The sequence below is a fragment of the Temnothorax curvispinosus genome, unplaced genomic scaffold (genome assembly GCF_003070985.1).
Source record: "Temnothorax curvispinosus isolate PA1 unplaced genomic scaffold, ASM307098v1 QBEX01008747.1, whole genome shotgun sequence".
NCBI classification, from domain to species: Eukaryota; Metazoa; Arthropoda; class Insecta; order Hymenoptera; family Formicidae; genus Temnothorax; species Temnothorax curvispinosus.
In genome coordinates, this window is record NW_020218527.1 from 51,200 (window position 1) to 71,838 (window position 20,639).

The 20,639-nt window shown below is 39.2% G+C and overlaps 2 protein-coding genes across 2 annotated transcripts in view; both read left to right on the forward strand.

Moving 5' to 3' along the window:
- Positions 1-13,205, forward strand: part of LOC112458160 (helicase domino) — a 32,174-nt gene extending 18,969 nt beyond the window's left edge. Inside the window, 10 exon segments of the mRNA XM_025021614.1 lie at positions 647-761; positions 991-1,350; positions 1,515-4,577; positions 8,148-8,183; positions 8,553-8,712; positions 9,010-9,500; positions 9,848-10,132; positions 10,312-11,130; positions 11,300-11,659; positions 11,972-13,205. Coding sequence (XP_024877382.1) covers positions 647-761; positions 991-1,350; positions 1,515-4,577; positions 8,148-8,183; positions 8,553-8,712; positions 9,010-9,500; positions 9,848-10,132; positions 10,312-11,130; positions 11,300-11,659; positions 11,972-12,358 — 6,076 coding nt within the window. The 3' untranslated portion in view covers positions 12,359-13,205.
- Positions 13,206-19,529: 6,324 nt separating this feature from the next.
- The window catches only part of LOC112458163, a 1,520-nt gene continuing 410 nt past the window's right edge, over positions 19,530-20,639 (forward strand). The window contains exons 1-4 of the mRNA XM_025021619.1: positions 19,530-19,848; positions 19,970-20,179; positions 20,248-20,364; positions 20,440-20,449. Of these exons, the coding sequence (XP_024877387.1) occupies positions 19,755-19,848; positions 19,970-20,179; positions 20,248-20,364; positions 20,440-20,449 (431 nt within the window). The 5' untranslated portion in view covers positions 19,530-19,754. The remainder of the gene's footprint in view (positions 19,849-19,969; positions 20,180-20,247; positions 20,365-20,439; positions 20,450-20,639) is intronic.

Consider the following 20,639-nt stretch of genomic DNA (forward strand, 5'->3'; position numbering starts at 1 on the left):
TGTAGTGTATACTATTTTTCTTGCTGCCTGGTCGAAAGTACGGAAGAATGACATGTGTGTGTTGAAGATATTGATGCCTGCCCCGACATTTGCGGCACGAGCGAAGCGAGTGCTGCTGGTCGGGGGCAGGCATCAAATCAAATGCATCTATAAATAAAGGTATAAATACGCGGATCTCGCCTTCTCGCCGCGAGTGCTTTGTTTTGCCGAGCAGCTGATCCGACGCGACGGCAGCTACGCTCGCGACGACGAGCGCGTTGGCGTTTATCTCCGGCGCGCCAGCGTGAATCGTCCGTGCCCTCCGGCTCACTCTCGCCTCGCCTCGCGCGCGACACCCCGACGCGTAGTCGGGCACCCGGGTTTGTGGTAATATTGTGGTAGGGATCTTGTCATATATTGAGTGCCAGTGCACGCAACTAAGTTTTTACTCCCGCTATTCTAGATGGCGCGCATGTAGTTTAACCAAGGCATAAAAATGAGACTTTCTGCCGTGGAACCGGGGCCGAAAGTACGTACTTTCGACCGAGGTAGTAAGAAAAAATATTTAGAATAATTTCTGTTACATGTTGTAAAAATAGGCAGTTCGACTTAGTGTATGTAACGACAAGAGGATAATAATGAAGGATTATAATGATTTACATTTCAGATTAGTTAGTGAGAAGACTGTTGAAGAGAACATTTTGAAGAAGGCTAATCAGAAACGATTGCTAGGAGACCTCGCTATTGAAGGCGGCAATTTCACCACTGCGTACTTCAAAAGTGTAAGTGCTCGATAAGAATTTGACCTGAACGAATTATATTACTGTTTATTTCTATTAAATATTTTTTTATTTACGATACTACTTCAAGCTTAATAAAATTTATGGTATTTACTGAAAAATAATGTTTTGATTTGCGAAGTATTGTTATCGGCGTCTTTGGCAATATATTAAGTTTCTTGAAAACGAGATATTTAGTTTACTTTTTGTGTAACAATGAGGTTATTTACAGTCCACCATTCAAGACCTGTTTAACATTGATCAAACGGAGAACGATGCATCAGCGCGTATGGCTGAAGTGCTCGAGCAAAATCGGGATCGAGAGAAGGCCTGGAGCAAGGACGTGGCAGCAGGAACGTTTCAGAGTAGTCTTTCAGGACAGCATACGGAGGAAAAAGCAGCGATGGGCGCTCTTGAGAGCGCTCTCGCCGCTGCTGAGGAAGATCTTGATGTTCAGGCTGCGAAGACCGCGAAAGCAGAAGCTGTCGCTGATCTTGCCGAGTTTGATGAGAACATTCCGCTGGAAGAAGCTGATAAAGACGATACGCAGGTCAGCAAGGCGGAACAGGAAGTTCAGAATCTGATTTCTCAGGTAGGTCAAACGTTTTTCGAAATCTCGTCGATTCGCTGGGCCAGTTACATTGCCTTCCTTTTTCCTTTTTACTTTGTCTATTGTATTATTTATCTCGCATGCCGCTTGTCACGTAATCTTTAATGTTAACTCTTTGATTGATGGTTCTATAATCTTTTATCTAGCTGACTCCGATCGAACGGTACGCCATGAGGTTTGTCGAGGAGTCCGAAGGTGCGTTCTCCGCAGCACAACTGGCCGCAGCCGAACGGGAGCTCGAGGAGCAGAAAAAGGAGTGGGAGCTGGACCGGTTGCGGGCACTGCGCGAGGAGGAGGAGCGACGCATGCGGCTCGCTGACGACGACGAGAAGCCGCTGACATTTGGCCGCGAGGATGCGCAGAATCAGGTTAATAGCACTGCCGCTAAAGGCGGTTCCAGGCGATTAGTTAGTAAGAGGCTAATTGTACCGAGTAGAAGAAGTTTGCGTAGACGTGGCAGTAGTAGAAAGAGACGCGCGCGCGAATTGTCGTCGGAGAGCGAAAACGAAACTACTAGTACTGAATCGGACTCGGATTCGGAGTCACAGGAGGAAGACGTGGTCGAGGATAGTCTTGATGAAGAGTCGAGTCACACGGAGAGTCAGAGTCAAGGGGATGAGGGCGAGGAGGAGGAAGGAGAGGGTGATGAAGGAGGAGACGGAGAAAGAGAAGAGAGCGACGAGGAGGAGGAGGCCGACGAAGGAAACGAGGACAGGAGAGCGAACAATCGCGACGATTCCGAACGAGGTGGAGGTTTCTCGAGACGGAAAGGCCGCCTGGCGGGTTCTGGGTCGTGCAGCCGGAATCATTTCGATCTAAACAGTCCACGCACCAGATCTCGTGGGAATGTTCAGATCAATCTCTGGACTCTGGATGTAAGCCCGATCCTGCCCGGAGTAAAGCCGAATTTTCGACGGCAGCGCAAGAAATTTCATCGCGCAAAGTCCGAGGAAACCTTCTCCTCGTCAGTTGACTTGTGTCGTAAGAGAAGCATTCGGGTCAACGCGAATGCTAAGGTATCCACCAATTCCGACCAGAATCCAAAAACCGAGATCACCGAGACGGGAGCGACGGAGACTGACAAAAATTCGTCGAAGGACAAGAAAGATCCAAAGAAGGACGATCGCAATCTCGTTTCCTTGATCGATTCGAACGGAGTGGAGCAACATGTTACTGATTCTGACGCGGAGCAATCTGTCGATGATCAGGTAGATTCAACAACACCAGTTGCCAAAACGCAATCAAACCAAACGAAAACAGCGGAATCAACTGATAATGTAATGGACGGTCAAAATGTTAAAAAAGAGAAAGAGAGAAATGACGAGAAGATCACGAACGGTACTAATTTAATCACGGTCTGCTCCGTTCAGGTGACGCGGTGTTCGCATAAAATGCTATCTACGACCTACAAGAAGCTTGAGCCTGAAGTAAATCATAATGAGGACGCGGAGAATCTCGACGTGAATGTCAGCGCGAGGGATTCTCGGTCTCCTCCGAGCACGGTACAGCCGGATGCATCCTTGAAGTGTCCGAAAGAGACGATGGTCAAGTCTAAGTCGGAATTCGGTGCGTCAGCCAATTCTTTGTGTAACAACGTGCGAGGGAAATTGACCGCTGCCGCGCCAAAAGAGTCGGACAGGAGCGTCGAATCACCCTCGAGTCGTTCGGTTCCCCTTTTGCGTTCTAAATCGTTGCGAAACGATAGTTCTGATGCGGTTGACGCGGCTTCTAAACCGGTTGCGATATCCCGCGTTTCTACTGTGCAGAAAAATTCTAAGACTAGTGTAAATACTGACGATGCTCATAGTAACGCGGTCGAGGATAAAGACAAGAACAATTGCGATGAAGCTAATGACGACGCCGAATCAGCGATAGACTCGGTGCAAAAGTCTGATCAGAGACTCAATTCGAAAAGCGAAAATTTAAACGCTTTGCCACAAGTAGCGGAAAAAGAAACAAGTGACACAGCATCGAATGCGCTCGACTTTTTAATGCCTTTGGCAAACGAATTTAATTCAAACGAACCCAACAAATGCAAGATACGAAAAGTAGATAGCACGGTTCAGCGAGGTGTAACGACTCGCAGCTCAAAAATTCCCTCAACTGTCAATCATTTAGAAGAAAGTAACGCGCGATTGATGAACGACAAGATCGATTTAGTATCGGAGAATAAAAATAGTTCGCAAACAAAAACGGGCCAGGGAACGCGAAGAACCGACAACTCGCAGCATCCAGTTGCAGAACAGAGCAGGATCACGCGATCGGCAAGTCACTCGTGGACGCCGCCTCCACCTCCAGTTAGCGGTGACGAGACGACGACGCAAAATTCATCGAAATTAACCCCGAGACGACGACCGGATACTCCCCTTCCGCGACCGATGACGAGGTCCGTAGCGACCGTGAACTTTTCTGCGAGAGCCGACGCGGTATTGCCTGGTCGAGTCGAGAAGTGCGCGACCCGGAATTCAAAGCAGTGCCAGGACAACGGTCTGCTGGGTCCTCCGATGCCATTCAGACGTAGTAGATCGATACCACCGATGAAACCACCGGATTCGAAGGAGGGTCCGGCGAGACGCCGTCCGGACACACCCCGACCTAGCATATCGATCAGTCACAGCAATAAACAAGTATCCAGGGTAACGCGCTCGGGATTGCTCTTGAATTCCGCCCTCTCGGTGAAGTCGGCATCGTCATCATTGTCCTCTCCCGTTTCCGGGAGCGGACTTAAAACGAGCCCTAAGCACATGCGGACCCCGTCGACGAGTAGCGAAAGCGAGAACACTGCGAACACATCGCTGTCCAACGAGAAGCCTCAAAGAACGGCCAAGGTCGTGGCCATTCTCAGTCTAGACACGAGGAATAACAGCAGTAAAGCCTCATCGGGTCAATCGAAATCCAACGTCAATTGCGAGACGAAGATCCAGGATAAAGAGCTTTCCACTCGATTGTCAGACTCGCTGAAAGAACAGGAGGCCGATCACGAGGGCTGCGACTCGTCCGACGTCAAGTCCAGGAGGCTGCGTAAGGAAGCAAAGCGCGCCAGAACAGTACCGAGCTCGCTGGAAGACGAGGACGGCTCTAACGATGTTAGCGATGAGGATCCGTCGCAGAAGAGACCTCGCTCTTCGCAGATCTCCTCTTCGTCCTCCTCCTCCTCCTCCATCGCAACGACACGGTCCGAAAAGCTGAAGAGCATCACGATATCTTGAGCCACGTTGAAGTATCATTGTGGTAATCGACGACGCGAGTCATTCTATCGGGAATGCATTTGCTATTTGACCAGTCAGTCAAACATTACTGCTCTACTACTGCGTCTGCTATTCGCCTACTATACGCGTTATGCCGGGTTTATGCTTAGCATTTGTCGCGTGATACTCTTATCTCTCGATGTTTCTTTCATTAATATTCTTTCAATATGAGATCAATAAAAGTGCGCACACTCTTTAATATTTGTGCATTATTTGCATAATAACATCGAGAAGGGAAAAAGTAAAGAATTTATTTTTTTGCATATAGATCCAGATCGAGCCCGGTCAACTTGAAGCTCCGAAGCCACGACACTTTTACTTTTCCATTCACGGAGAATGGGGGAAAGGGGTTCCATTGTTGGATGAAGTTAGTCATGCCTGCTAAACTTCATCCTGCTAAACTTTCTCCAGGGGAGAAACTCCTTTCCCCCACTCTCCGTGGATGGAAAAGGAGAAGCGTCGTGGAGCTCGAAGTTGTCCAGGCCTGATTTAGATGCATCTTAAATAAATTTCGTTTCTTGTATAAAGAAAAAAAAATTGATTATAATGTATTGTAGAAAATATAAAAAATTTTTGGAAATAAGTAAAAATAAAATTAAAAAGTTAATTTAAAAAAAAGATTATTCTGCAATTAAAAAATTATTCTGCAATTAATGAGAGCTGCAAGAACAAAATATCCTGTTTTTCTTCCCTTTTTTTGTCTGAAAATTTATGATAGAACTGTAAAAGTTTCTCGCATATTTTAATTTAGATCAATTTACTGATTTTTTGTTATTATTTAGATTTTTTATTTAATTATTTATCAGCTTATTTCTCATAGAGAAATTAAAAGTAAATAAAAAGTAAGCGTGAGAAATTGTTATTTAATAATTAAGTTAATAATAAATGTTGATAGAATTCTAATGAGGGATATATGAAATAAGAAGTTTCATGTGATGAGGACTAATAAACCTGGTTTTTAGAAACGCCTGTAATTAATCGCGCGTTTGATAACGCGTCTTTTGCCCGTACTTATCCTACGTTTATCGCTCAGTGGCTATTTGATTCTTCTTTCAGAATAATCGTGTACAATTTCTATGGGAGAGAAATTTTATAAGAAACATATATGAGAAAAGTTTCAGATGAACTCTAGCATTGCACGTGAGAAAAATTCCTTATGAAGAAAGTTACATTACAAGTTTTAAATGTGACAGAAGGAAATTTTTGGAGTATAGTCTACGTGAAAACAATTAAAAGCGAAAAAAACGATGCTTTCCGCATGAGAAAAATGAGACAGAATAAAATAGACACGCTCGGCGTTAATGTAGGACATGAGTACGCATCCTCTTGTACATAATCACGATATAATTACGATAATGTATTTCTTCCGGGTTATACCGGATAATACACGTGTAATATTTGTAGCGTTGTAAATTGTACTCTGGCTCGTTGCCCCCTCATCTCATCTTTATTCGTTGTAAAGATATCAAGTGAATCCGTTTCTCCTGGCTGCACCTTCCACGATCTTGAATCTACCTTGTTCCCTTATTTTCCTATGCGAATGTGTTCCGTTTAAATTTAAAATGCACGGGAAGGTGCAGGCAGCAAGAGGCAGATTTTCAGTCACATATGCCTAGCGATTTATATAAACGGCGTGATGAGCGAAATGGACGAGTGTATTATATTAGAAATGAGAACCGAACTGATGTTGGTCAAGTGCGATTCTCTAGTGCGCCACACTAAATTATTCATACACATATATATCGACAGGAATTAAGAGCAAGAAACGTGATAAGAATAATATAAAGAGTATAGAACGAAGCGCATAGTTCGATCCCATTCTATTTTTCGCTATTTCAGTAATTCAATTTGAATTTTACTTGAGTCTGGAAAAGATTTGCTCTGATAATAATTTATTTGAAATAATGGACAGTTGCATGATTCGGTTAGTACTCGAAAAAGGTATCGAGGCAGCCAAAATGAGAAAAGGTTTTTAATCGTGCCGCTTCTTGAGCTACGTAATTCGAACAATGACTTGATTGTTATATTATATATACATATTATTATTATGTATATATAATATATATTATATATGTGTGTGTGTATATATAATATATATTATGCATATATATATTATATATATTATTGTGTATGCATAAGGATGTCGTCGCTTCGCCCTTTTCACTTGCCTCCTCCCGCCACACACACACACACACACACACACACACACACACACACGCAGTAATAATAATTAAGTTGCGTGCCTGTATTTTGTATGATCGAGCGAGAGTTCGAAGAAGAAAAAAAAATAAACGAGATATTCCTTGCTATATCGAAATGTGTACCCTTATTTCTTGATGCGTTTCCAAGTCTGTGTCGATCAAAGGTTCAGTTCCGTTTTGGTGTCAAATCATTCTCAGCTCAATGTGCTTGTTTATATTTAATCGCGATTTAACGTGAAGAAACGACTTTTTTCTTTCGATGTCAGTTTGGTGTGGCAAGGCTATCATGACCGCACATTTTTCGAGAAGATACATGTACCTTATAGTACGCGTAAAAAAAGAAAAGAGAGAGAAAAAGAGCTCCAATAAGATTGTTCCATTAAAATGGCACCAAAACACTGCCTTTGCCATTCCAAACTTGGAGTCCGCAACAAGATATGAGCAGGCACATGAGTGAGATATGTTATACGTTACTGCGTCTATTTGTGGCATTTATATGCGTTTTCTATGTGTATCTCTCATTCCGTATATGTACATAGCATACGTAAAAGTAAATAACGCAGTAATAGATGTAAAGGAATATATCGTGAAGAACTCTTTCTCAGGATATTTTTTTTAGAATGAGAGGAACGAGAACCTTTGAGCGTCTACAGGATGCCCTATCCTTTATTTTTATGATAAATCTTTTGGCAAATTTTACGTTTTCTTAGAAGAATTTTGAGATTACTACAGCTTTTTAAGATTTGACATCAAATATATCCTAAAGATTAAAACTCGACTCAATCAATAATCTCAAAAAGTGAGATTATTTTGAGTAAATATATTTGAATTTATTTCGAAACAAAATTTATAATTTAAAATCTATTATAATTGAATAACGCGAAAAATTTCGTGACTCGATATTATATAACTAAAAGTTTTTTGAATTTATAATTTATATATTTCTTTAATCTCTTTAAAAATGAACGAAAATACAGGAGAGATTAATATTGCCCTCCTTTCTCTCTTTCTTTATTTTCATTATTTGTTGGAAGCTTATTTGTCGAGTCCGTCTTTCTGTAGTCTCGAAATTATTTATTATTATATTTTTGTTATATATATTAATATTATCGTCATATCATTAATTAATGAAATTCAGTTTTTAATCTTATTCATGATTTAAAGATAAAATTTTCACGGTGTTGGTTACACGAAAGTTAAAGCTATACTGTGTAAAAACGTGTCGATAGCACATCTTAAATTTAGCGAATACAGAGACGGACTTCATATGAGAGCGAGAATTCTCTCGTGAATTGCATGATATCTCACGTATAACTTTAACATCTTGCAGATTTGGTTGTCGGAACACACGATGGAGCAAATGCCAGTAAGTACAAAATAATACGATTTTTATTCTTTAAGTACTGAACAAATTTACAAAAAATTAAAAGTGTCTATGTAATTTGCGTTATAATAATTGATATATTTTATTAATCTTTCGCTTTATTATTTATGCCGTAAAAGAATAAAAAGCAATAATTTCATATGATTTTGTGACAGATGAGGTCAGTTATTCGTTATAGAAGTGCTAAATAGATGCAGCATACATTTGAGATTGAAAAAGTATATATATCATACTTCTGGAGAAAGATAAAAATGCATCTTTTCAATTAATAATGAAATGTAGCAGAGTAGTAGAGAATTAAATTGATGATCTTGTTCTTTGAAGAATATGATTAATCAAACTTTCTTCCAGATGTGGTGCCCGCCGACTCCTCCTATAACGGATAATGATGTGTATATCGATTACTCTCTCGGATTTCTGTATGAGAATATCCCTATGACAGAGGCTCAACTGCCACCGATTTACGTAAAGAAGGAACGAAACAGGAGCAGGATCGAAATCACTGATGATGGTGAGTCAGATTGTAGATGATATAAATTATTTTTGTCTTTAATAAATTAATGGCGATCGATACACATATATTTTAAAGCCAACTAAGTCATTTGCTGTCTTATAACTTGTTATGATAGTGTTAATTGTAATTGTAATAAATATGAAGAAAATAAATCTCTACGCAAATTTTAGATTCAGATATCTTAGCTTATATTTTCAACGCTTTAATCGTAGTAATGACCAAATATTAACAACTTTTCGCTACGTATGTTTGTCTTCTTTTGCTCGATTAGCTTAAACGTTGCTCTTGTCGCAGGTTGTCGACCAGCGAAGATGATGCGGCACAAAGAGGAGTCCGTGTACGCACCAAGATCGCTCTTCGATCGGCCGTCACCAGCATTGATGAAGATGCGCCGTGAAATGAAGCTGTACAAGTATCGCGCAATCGTGCGTCCACCGATGCCGGTCTTGAAGACTTCGTCACACGTCGTCAAGACCTCACCGGAACCGGATCAAGCGATGGACTGGTCAGTCCACGAGGAATGGGGTCTGTTGCATTCCATCCAGAACTACCAGAGCTTACCGCTGAACACGATGATCCTTTCGCCCGGTCACACACCCAATTGGGACATGGTTGCCGATACCATCAACAACGGCGCGCGTTTATTCAGATCACCCAAGCATTGCAGGGGAAGATACGAATCTGTAATAATGCCTAGGGAGGAGGGCAAGCTCCTGTACGACACCACGCCGAAGAAGCAGAAGAAACAGAAGGGAAGTGTTTACAAAACGCTGCCGGTCTCCGAGGTATGTAGTTCTGGTATCGACGAGCACGATAGCACTGAAATATTGGCAATATCGCATATACATTCATAATTTCTTGCAAAAATTATCTATACTGTAATCTTGTTCTGAACATTACTTGTTTATCTGTTGTAACAAAAAAAGAGTATTAAAGTAAACCCATAATTCGTCATGGGTAGCGACTGTTTATACGCGACTTGAAGGGTTCTGTTCGGGGCCGCTTGTCATGGGTAGCGACTGTTGCGCGTCCCTAGCGGCCCCGAACAGAACCCTTCAAGTCGTGTATAAACACAGTCGCTACCCATGGCGAATATGAATGTGTGATATTATCTTTGTTTTACTTTTTTCAGCAACAAAGTAAGAGCAGCAGATCGATGAGAACATCGCAATTACACAATCAAGACAGAAACGGCTCTTTTACGACGATGGGCAGTCAGAGGTATGAAATCATGAAGTCCGTATTCAACAACCGAACGCCCACCGTGAAACAGCCCGTCATGAATCCAGCGATGAAAAATCCCACGAACGTCGCTGTCCTAGCCGAATACAAAGTACAGATCGATAATGCAATAACGCCGATTGAAGTTGCTACACGACGCGCCGATAGAATCGCTAAGGAGAAGCTCAATAAGGCAGTTAGTATAAGAGACAAAATTAAAATTCATTTTCGTCTATTAGATAAAAATAAATTTGATAGAAAATAATTATATTTAACACAATATTTAATTTATCTTGAATTTGACATTCGCATTCAAGAATATTTCACAGAATCAAAATTATAACCGTATTTATTCGTTGCTTTAATACATTCTAGGAGATGTTCGCTAACCGAGACTTACAGTCACAGGTTTTAACCCCGGAACAGCAACAACAGGTAGCGGCACGACTCCTGCAGCATCAGCAGCAGCAACAAGCCGCCCAACAGCAGCAACAGCTGAAGCTACAGCAGCAACAGACTCAGCAACAAGCTGGACAGCAAGCGAGCGCAAACTCTGTTGCATCCCAAATTCATCAGTTGTCCCAAGCGATTCCAACGGTAACCAACGCGAAAGTCGCTGCGACTAGCGTGAGTTTGAGCAACGTAGCAGCTACAACGGTAACAGCCACTACGGTGGTCAAGGCTCGACCTGGAGTTGGGCAAGTGGCAATGCAGGACGTGAGAACGACGTCGGCGAATATACAGCAGACCGCTCAACGAATCGCGACGGGCAGTTTGGTGTCCGCGGGTCAAACTTCCGTTAGCGCGGCGGGTGGCCAAAAGGGAAGTCTGGTAGGCGTCACGATGGCCACGACAACGTCGGGAAGCAAGACCCCAGCGGCAGTGCAGATGTACCTCAGGCAGCAGCACTTACTGCGGCAACAGCAGCTTAAAGCACTGCAGGCTCAAGCTGCCGGCAGTCAAAAAGTGTCTGTCGCGGTGTCGGCCACGGCGGCGGTGCAGCAGCGAGCAGCAGCGACTACCTTGATGAAGCAAGGTATCGGTGCCGTAGGTACTGCGGGCGCGGTGACAGGGCAGACCGCTGTGGGCAAACCGACAATGACTAGGACAATGTCCGACACTGAAATGACTGCGTTGCTGAAGCGGCAAACGTTACATCAACAAACAAAGGCTGCTGCTGCTGGAGTCGCGCAGGTGAGTGTTTTAATAAGGAGGCAAGATTAAAGAAAATAATACAAATATTCACAGGTATGGAAATCTAAATTGATCAAGTTTATATCACTCATATCCTGTATGTAAAAAGAGAGAAAATTAAACACAATTTTATATCGCAAGAGTAATCGGCTAGGTGACTCTGCTGCAGGTACCCACGCCAACGGGACTCGCAACGGCGCAGTTGTTTGCTCCGGCCGGTTTGCAGGTACAGCAGGCAGGCACTTCCGCGAGTGGTACTCCGGTGGCGACGCTCGTGAAGACAGCTAACGTGGGTGTTCGCACCGCGCCCCAGCAGATACGTCAGCTCGCGCTTCATCCGCAGATCATTACGCAGAGAAAACTGCCTGCGCAGAAGGTCGCGCAACTGGCTCAAGTCACAAACAAGGCTGGCGTGCAAACGCAACTCATCGTGCAACCCACAAAATCGCTACCTACAACCATGACGGTACAGCAAATTCATCAAGTAATGAAACACGTGCAACCCTCGGCAATGCAGCAATTTACCCACGTACGTAAAGGAATAAACAGAGATTCTTTTTCAAGTTTTGCGTATTGGTCCTTACGTTAAAAAATTTCTACCAAGTTGGTTCTATTAGATTCTTCAGGCATCTATTGTGGAATTACTCGCGGACTATAACGCAATAATGATTAAAATCTGAAAAAATCAATTGAACATTTTTAGAGCTAAATTTTTATACTTTATAAAAAATCGGGACATCCACGAGAACATCCACAAGAAAGATGACTGAACGAAATTAATGAATACGCAACTAATAAATGCTTAACTGTAGAGCTTATCGATGTTACTTTATATATGCAGGTTTCTACGGGACAATCGGTATCTCAGGCTAGCCAAGTCGTACTGGCTAAGTCACCGTTGCAGACTCGTGTGATACCAGTAGCGCCCGCAGCTTTGAAGCAAACCATTCAAGTGGTGACCGCCAGCAATTCTCAATTACGACAGACCACGCCTATCCAAGGGAAACCGGTTGCTGGTGCGGTGAGACAAAGTCCTAGTTCAGGTCCTAGCCCGGGTACCGCAGTTTCCGGTTCCACCGCTGCTGCAGGTAGCAGTCCTAATGTGGGTGTCACTTCCGCCTCGAATCTGGTCTCTCCATCTGTTCTTAGTCAAGTGAGATTGCAAACCTTAACGCAGCAGACACAGCAGCAGCAGCAACAGACCCAACAGGATGCTCAACCGAAATAGCTCTTTGTTAGGATTGAATGGCGATCGTTGAAATTGTATTGGAAAATTCAGAAACCAGATTGGTTTTGCAGGTTAAAAAGCGAAAATCTTGTAGATATTACCATGCGTACGGATATCTGAAGCATAAGGACTCCCTTGGGGTTGAAGCTTGGAAGAGAAAAGGAGATTGAAAGTCTATTGTAACTGATGTGATCAACCATATGACACGATGATGGCATGATATGAGCGGTTAATGACACGGAGTACGCTCTCGTTCCTATTCTAACTGAATCTTATTTTTTTAACTATAAGTTTTTTTGTTTTTACAGTCTTTCGCACAACAATCCGGCATTTTATAGAATAAAAGTTTTATTTTATTCCAGGCACTATTTTTAATTACGGAATAACCTGAAGTCGCAGTAATGCCTCAGTTAAATTGCCACGAAATATGAAAAAAGATATGGGGATCTATTACGATTTTTGAAACGAGGTAAAAATTACAAAAGTGAGGAAATTCATTAGAGTACCTATGATTTCATTGGTCGAAACCTAGCAAATTTGTTCACTTTTGTAATTTTCACCTCGTTTCAAGAACCGTAATCAACCTCCTGTGTTTACATATATCGTGTTTTATACTGCTAAATCTGATCAATCAAGTCGCGATGGATTTTTTTCCTTACTCCTCAGGCTTCACTCCCTTCCAAAGAAGTTCCTTAGTGCTGGTCTACCACCTTGCTTTAGAGGGTATTTAAGCTTTAAGCTGTAAGAAATTGACCAATCATAGTCGAGTATTTTCCTCATATTCCACTGTGATTGGTCAATTTCTTACGGCTTAGAGCTTAAATACTTTTTAAAGCAAGGTTGTAGACCAGCACTTACGCTCTGTCTGCAGATATTTGTATATCCATGGATATTACAATGTAAAGGATTAGAATCAGTTTAGAATATCTTTTCTTTTATAATATACGTAGAAAAAAATAAGTATGCAATATCAATCGCGATATGTGGTATTGATAACAAGAATTGATTTAAAGTAAAGTATTGATTCGAGTATTTTTGATCAACTATAACGATAAGAAAAGAAATATAGATTCAAATGTCTTGGATCGATAATTAATAAAGTAGAAAATATTAGTTCACCAAAAATAAAATATTCAAGTGTTTTGAGTCGATTACCAAACAAACAAAAATATTAATTTCCCAATAATGAAATGTTTGATTGTCAATAAGGTCTTCTATCATGAAAATAATTTATTTTCTATAAACATTTAGAATATCTCAGTTTCTGATTTTCCCAATTCAGCTTCAATTCGACATTGCGAGCATTCGAATATCAGTTTTTCTCTTTTAACATTATAATCCTAGTAAGTGAAAGTAAAGTTTGACATAATAATAGCGTAACACACATTAAAGCATTCCAAGCTTTGCTGCGAGTAGCCGTAAATTTGATGGTATGATTTGCATAACGTAACGCAGCAAATGGCGTTTATTTATAACCAATGGACGAATCGGTTTCAGCGTGCTAATATCGCTAAAATCGTTATTTCATTTTTGTCTGCACAAAGAACTAATAGTTCTATTTTGACAATTATGAACTCTTATGTTATATAAAAACAATGACAAAACAAATACCGAAGATCTTTAACGAAAAGCATAAGAAAATTAAAGTAAAAAAAAAAACAATTTCTTAAATTATTACAAAAACATTGAGTTATTACTGTAAATTGCAAAAACGTAGGACATATTATTTCAAATTTGTATCGTATAAACGCGTTCATAGCATCTTTAATTAAATTTATAAGAAGAATATTGTGTTAATTTAAAAATAACTTATGAAACATATTTATATTGCGAGGATAACAGGTTTTTTTTTAATTATCAAATGCTATATACGTTTTTTAAAAAGGATCCTGCGCGAATATTATATCCACGAATGATCATTTAAATAATCTTGTATAGGAACTATGGGTGGTTATCTAACTTTTTTTATGTGGAGTTTGTTTTTATGAATGAAAATTGTTGGTTAAGATTTCAATGTCGTTTATCCGGATTTAATAAATTAAATTCATTGTGATGATGCTTATGCCAATCATGTAGTGGGATCATTCAATTCATTAGTATATATTTGCTTTTCGTTCGTAAATGTTTCCAGGCTGTCGGATTAGGCGATTCTCTCCGCGTTAAGTATAAATATTACGATGTTAAATGTTAGAACTTGTTACAATATTTTTTTTGCGAGGGAGTACCCCAATACGATGCTTGGCGCACTGTACAGATGTATTCTTTCGTTTTCTTTTGTTTTTTCTTTTTTTTATGAAGAAAGGAAACGGACTGTTAGCCTCAAGAAATACGCTTAAATCGTCGACAAAACTATACAAAATAACTAATACAAGTAACGCAAATGTTCAGAAGATGTCTAAAAGGCTGCCTGAGAATAACAGTAAATTAGGATACCTCTCACATGTCTATGAGAAGCTTATCGTTTAAAAATAAGATTTATTTAAGTTCAAGTTTAAAGACTTGTAACCATTTCTATCAATGTAGATTAACTTTAATCTCGGTTTAACTTATTTTTCATCTTTTTCTATCTAATTTTCAAAACTAGAAAAGATAAATAAAGCTTCCTCTATGAGGAAACAAAAGTAAGTTAAGCCGAGATTAAAGTTAATCTGCATTGATAGAAATGGACATTAGAACGTCTTTTATACAGGTGGTCCCCTAGAGTTCATGCGTACGGAATGAAATTTTTAGAGGGATAGTAAAATAACGTACACATTCAGCGAGTAAGTCGTATATAACTCATTCATTCGTTAGATTTGAATTGTCTTTATTTAAAAACTACTGCTCGAACGTGTGTGTGTGTGTGTGTGTGTGTGTGTGTGTGTGTGTGTGTGTGTGTGTGTGTGTGTGTGTGTGTGTGTGTGCGTGCGTGCGTCGGCGTGTGCGTGCGTGCGTGCGTGCGTGTGTGTGTGTCTGTGTGTGTGTGTGTCTGTGTGTGTGTGTGTGTGTGTGTGTGTGTGTGTGTGTGTGTGTGTGTGTTTTGCCGAAGGAAAAGATTACTTCTTCTGACATAGAATCGCGCTATGCATTCCGCGTGCACAAATCCCCGGTCTAGGACACCTGGGTAACGATGAAAACAACAAGATGTTTTTTAAGCGTTTAACAAATCTAAAGTGCTTCTTCGACGTCTGAAAGAGACCTGGAAATATGATTAGGCATTTCGTCATTTAGACGTCTTTCGAATAGTTATAGGATTGCATCGCCGTATGCATCTCTGTATTTATGGTTGACCGTAGACTATAGTAAAATTACTCGGACGATTACGCGGCGTTTACACTAGGCTTGTTATAAAGTCACATGCGATACAATACAGGGTTTTCATTCCGTTTACGTACAAGGCGAGCCGTTTGAATGTGAACCTCTGAATATCTCTTCGATTAAATAAGCGTAGCGATGCGAGAGAGAAGGGAAAAAACGGCATTTCCTTTCACATAAGCGAGGGATACTACGATCAAGTATTTTCGAGCGAACGCTCACCCTGTACGCTTGGTGTCGATTAAGAGAACGTCTTACGTATATCAAACAAATTTGTAGAATCGATCTTGAATGCGTTACATGAAAAATTTACCGTTTTTTTAATAACACTTTTTTTCGATTTTCTGCGACACCCTCTTACGTATGTACGATATATATGTATATATGTATGTATAATTTGTGTATCATAAGTGCTAAAATAAATCTCGTAAAGCGATGAAACAACCGATAAGGATTTATTTCTCTTTTAAGCAAAATTTTATAAATATCAACTTATTAATTAAAATGTGTAGTCTTATCAAGTTTCAGATACGTGATTTCAGCTGTAGCATTTAAAATGTTGCTGTAATGAATAATTTGTCATAAATTTTTTATCATGAATATTTTTGTTTATTTTAAGGCTCCTATAGAGAACATTCGTGTTGTCGAATCGTTTTGGATCGCTTTTCTAAGTTCACAATTTTGCCAAATGTGACGCAGTGTGTACTGTCAACGCGGAAATCAATTTGGTAATCGAACCAGCAGGAACCTTGACACTTGTTTTAAAAGAAATATTCCCTGCGCTTCGTTGCACTTTACGAATATGTCACTGCCAATAAAGACAGTAATTCTAATGAATAGAAAGAATTAACAAAAGAAAAAGATTCGACTCTCGATAATGAAATCAACAAAGTGGAGTTATTGAAAGTACAATGCGGTTGTTGGTATGTGAATTGATTGAATACTATTATCGGAATCAAGAGACACGGTAGTGTCTCGTGCCAAGTACACGCGGAGCGAGACCGACCGTGACTCTTTTACGCGACGCGACGGGTTGCGAGTACCCGAGATGTTGAGATCTCGATGAGGCCGGTAAAATTAGGTTTGAAAATGGCAAAACGGATTGACAAGCCAATTTTTTGAGGGTGAGTAGAGGGTCATAAAAGATGCCCAAATTCACAAAGTTCCAACAAAATTTTCCTGTGCGTCGGCGGCCATCTTGAAAATAGGGGTGAATATTTAAAGTTTGAATAACTCGGCTTCTATTGGTCAAATTTTGTTATTTTTTTTAGTTTTGTAGGGAAAAATATTTGCTACAACTTTTGTTGGAAAAAATTTTTAATAGCTGTCAAGGAAAAAAAGTTAAAACCAAAAAAGTGCCGTTAATTAGGAGTTGAACAATTTTATTGACACTTATATCGCCCCCTGTTAATTTGATAAAAAAAAATGTTTCAATAAAACTTGTAGAGGATTCAATTCTCTACAATTTTCGTATATATTTTTTTGCGGTGGCTCAAAAAACACTAGAGATAGAGAGCGCCAAAGTTGAGTGTATCTATAGTAAATGCTCTTTTTCGTAGGGAAAATTTGTGGTTTTATTGTGAATTGTTCTATATTATAAAACTCTTCCGCGAACTGTACAGTGTGTTATTGTGTGTGTGTTGTTTGTGTGTGTTATTGTGTGTTATTGTGTATTATTTTCGGTCAGTCGTGATCTGTATTTCGAGCGTTTCAGAGTAAAATTTCTCGAAAATGAGCGAGTATTTTATTTGTAGTCCATATGCCAGGTCGATTGAGCATTTTTATCGAGGTTTATGGCTTAAGTTAATGTTTTTTTATGTTTTTTGGGTCGTAGAACAGGAATCTGTAAATAGTTGTTTCGTAAGTCAATGCAATAAAAAGTTATTAACAATTTATTTGTTTAAATTGCCCTAGCAATCAAACTATACATCCTATAAAAAAATAAACTAGAGAAAATTTGTTCCTCTCTTTTCACGACGAACAAAATAGTGTTTGAATTTTTCCAAAATCTTGATTATTGACGGAAATGTGTCAATTTTTATGTAATTACTGCCTACGCGTCACGGAGTACCCTAGGCGTGCGCGCTCGCGCTTAATTGTAATAAAAGGAGCAAAAAAGCAAATTAAATTAAAATTAAAGGAGCAAAACTCGTGTGGTACAATTGAGCGCGAGCGCGCACGCCTAGGGTACTCCGCGACGCATAAGCAGTAATTACCTAAAAATTGACACATTTCCGTCAATAATCAAGATTTTGGAAAAATTCAAACACTATTTTGTTCGTCGTGAAAAGAGAGGAACAAATTTTCTCTAGTTTATTTTTTTATAGGATGTATAGTTTGATTGCTAGGGCAATTTAAACAAATAAATTGTTAATAACTTTTTATTGCATCGACTTACAAAAAAAAACTATTTACAGATTCCTGTTTTTTGACCCAAAAAACAAAAAAAAAACATTAACTTAAGCCATCAACCTCGATAAAAATGCTTAATCGACCTGGCATATGGACTACAAATAAAATACTCGCTCATTTTCGAGAAATTTTACTCTGAAACGCTCGAAATACAGATCACGACTAACCGAAAATAATACACAATAACACACACAAACAACACACACACAATAACACACTGTACAGTTCGCGGAAAAGAGTTTTATAATATACGACAATTCACAATAAAACCACAAATTTTCCCTACGAAAAAGAGCATTTACTATAGATACACTCAACTTTGGCGCTCTCTATCTCTAGTGTTTTTTGAGCCACCGCAAAAAAATATATACGAAAATTGTAGAGAATTGAATCCTCTACAAGTTTTATTGAAACATTTTTTTTTATCAAATTAACAGGGGGCGATATAAGTGTCAATAAAATTGTTCAACTCCTAATTAACGGCACTTTTTTGGTTTTAACTTTTTTTCCTTGACAGCTATTAAAAATTTTTTCCAACAAAAGTTGTAGCAAATATTTTTCCCTACAAAACTAAAAAAAATAACAAAATTTGACCAATAGAAGCCGAGTTATTCAAACTTTAAATATTCACCCCTATTTTCAAGATGGCCGCCGACGCACAGGAAAATTTTGTTGGAACTTTGTGAATTTGGGCATCTTTTATGACCCTCTACTCACCCTCAAAAAATTGGCTTGTCAATCCGTTTTGTAGATATTCAGTGTTTTTCGAGCTAATTTTACTGGCCTAGATAACGAGTAAATGGATCAAGTTCTAAGTAGGCTTGATCGATAGTTTGGGGTCCAATTAGGGGGGTTTCTCTCATAATATTCCGCTACTTGCTTTACGAGCGGAGATATTGCGACGCAAAGTCGAAATGTGAAAAATTTTATTTAAGATACTTCTTCTCCTAACCCGACGTCTCAATATTATTATGATTATTAGAGAAATGTCACTTTCACTTTTTCGACGCTGGCGGCGCAGGTATCGCCAGTTTCGATATCGCGCGCGTATTTCGAAATTAGGTCGATAGACTTATCGGTCAAGAGGAAGATTTCTATTTAGGTAAATTAGGTATATATGTTACAAGCGTCTTAGTCAAAGCCCGAAATAAGTTTTGCGTTTCGGCTTTTGACTAGTCAATCCTAGGAATAAGGGTGCTGTCCCATGGACGTCGGAATTATCGGAAAACGGAATCGAAAAGGTGGGATGGTGGGGAGCTAACCAATCAGAATGATTCCGTTGCGTGTCTTCACATCTGGGTTCCCCATGGCGATCATTTTTCGGAACGGAATTCATGCATGTGCATGTGCATGTACGTAATTCAAATATCGGCGGTCACTGGTGGTTAAAGAGTGGTGATAAGTTGTATTTATATATTTATTTTGATCGGAAAAAGGGGAATATGATGTCATCTGCTATAAGTATTGTAATTATGAGATATGTATGTTAAGTTATTATGTTATATTAGGTTATAATGTTGATATATATTGACGGTCTAGCATACATTTCTAGCCCAACGTACATATACAATATGCTTATAGTGGTTTCAATTTGTTAAAGACAATATATAATAAAAATACATTATATTTTGTAATGTCATTTATTTATTATTAGACAGCAAAATGTGGTTACTGCGGATGGTTGCTGAAAATGGATAATATTTTGAAACATTCTTGTTTTGGTCTTTTTGACGCTGCATGTCAGGTTTTTAGCGTGGATGAGGCTGGAAAAATTGTTATGACAGGTATGAAACATTTTGTATGTAGTATTTATGTAGTATTATATATAGTATTTTTACGCAATGTACGAAACAGTACGAAATTTTCGTTACGATCAATAAGTGAGTTTTCATTCTTATTGTTTAGATATCAATTTGATGGAGACAACAGGGGATGAAAGCCTAAATGATGTAACAGAGAATGAAAATAATGCTTCAGAACCACAAGAAGTAGATGAAGAGCTGATAAGTATAGTTCAACAACGACCAGCCTTGTATGATCCTCGTCTACCACTTCAAGAAAGAACTAAGTTAAAGCAAAAAGATCTATGGCAGGAAGTCAGCAATTGTCTAGGAGGTAAACTTATGATTCAACATTATCATTACATTCTTTTTATAAACATGTTTTTTAAATTAATATTTTAGGAGCATATTCACCTATTGACGCCGAAAAAAAATGGCAATATTTAAGAGATTGTTATACAAAAGCTAGGAGGAATTTTAAGAAAATACAGAGCATTGAAAAAAGAAGTGGTGCTGCAGGTACTTCTATAAATAAAAGAAATAAACCATCTTTTCGCTATTACGATGCAATGAATTTTCTTAATGATACATTAGAATATAAAGAGTAAGTTATATTGAAGTTATATCGTGTTAAATGACATGTTGAATAACAACTAAATTTATTTTTAATTTTTTTCGGAACATGTACATCTTTAAGATTTCCAAACAGGAAAGACACAGCTCAAGTAACAAATAACCTTTTTGCTTCTTTACCTTCCTTTTCAAATTCACCTATGAATAACAGCAACGATTGC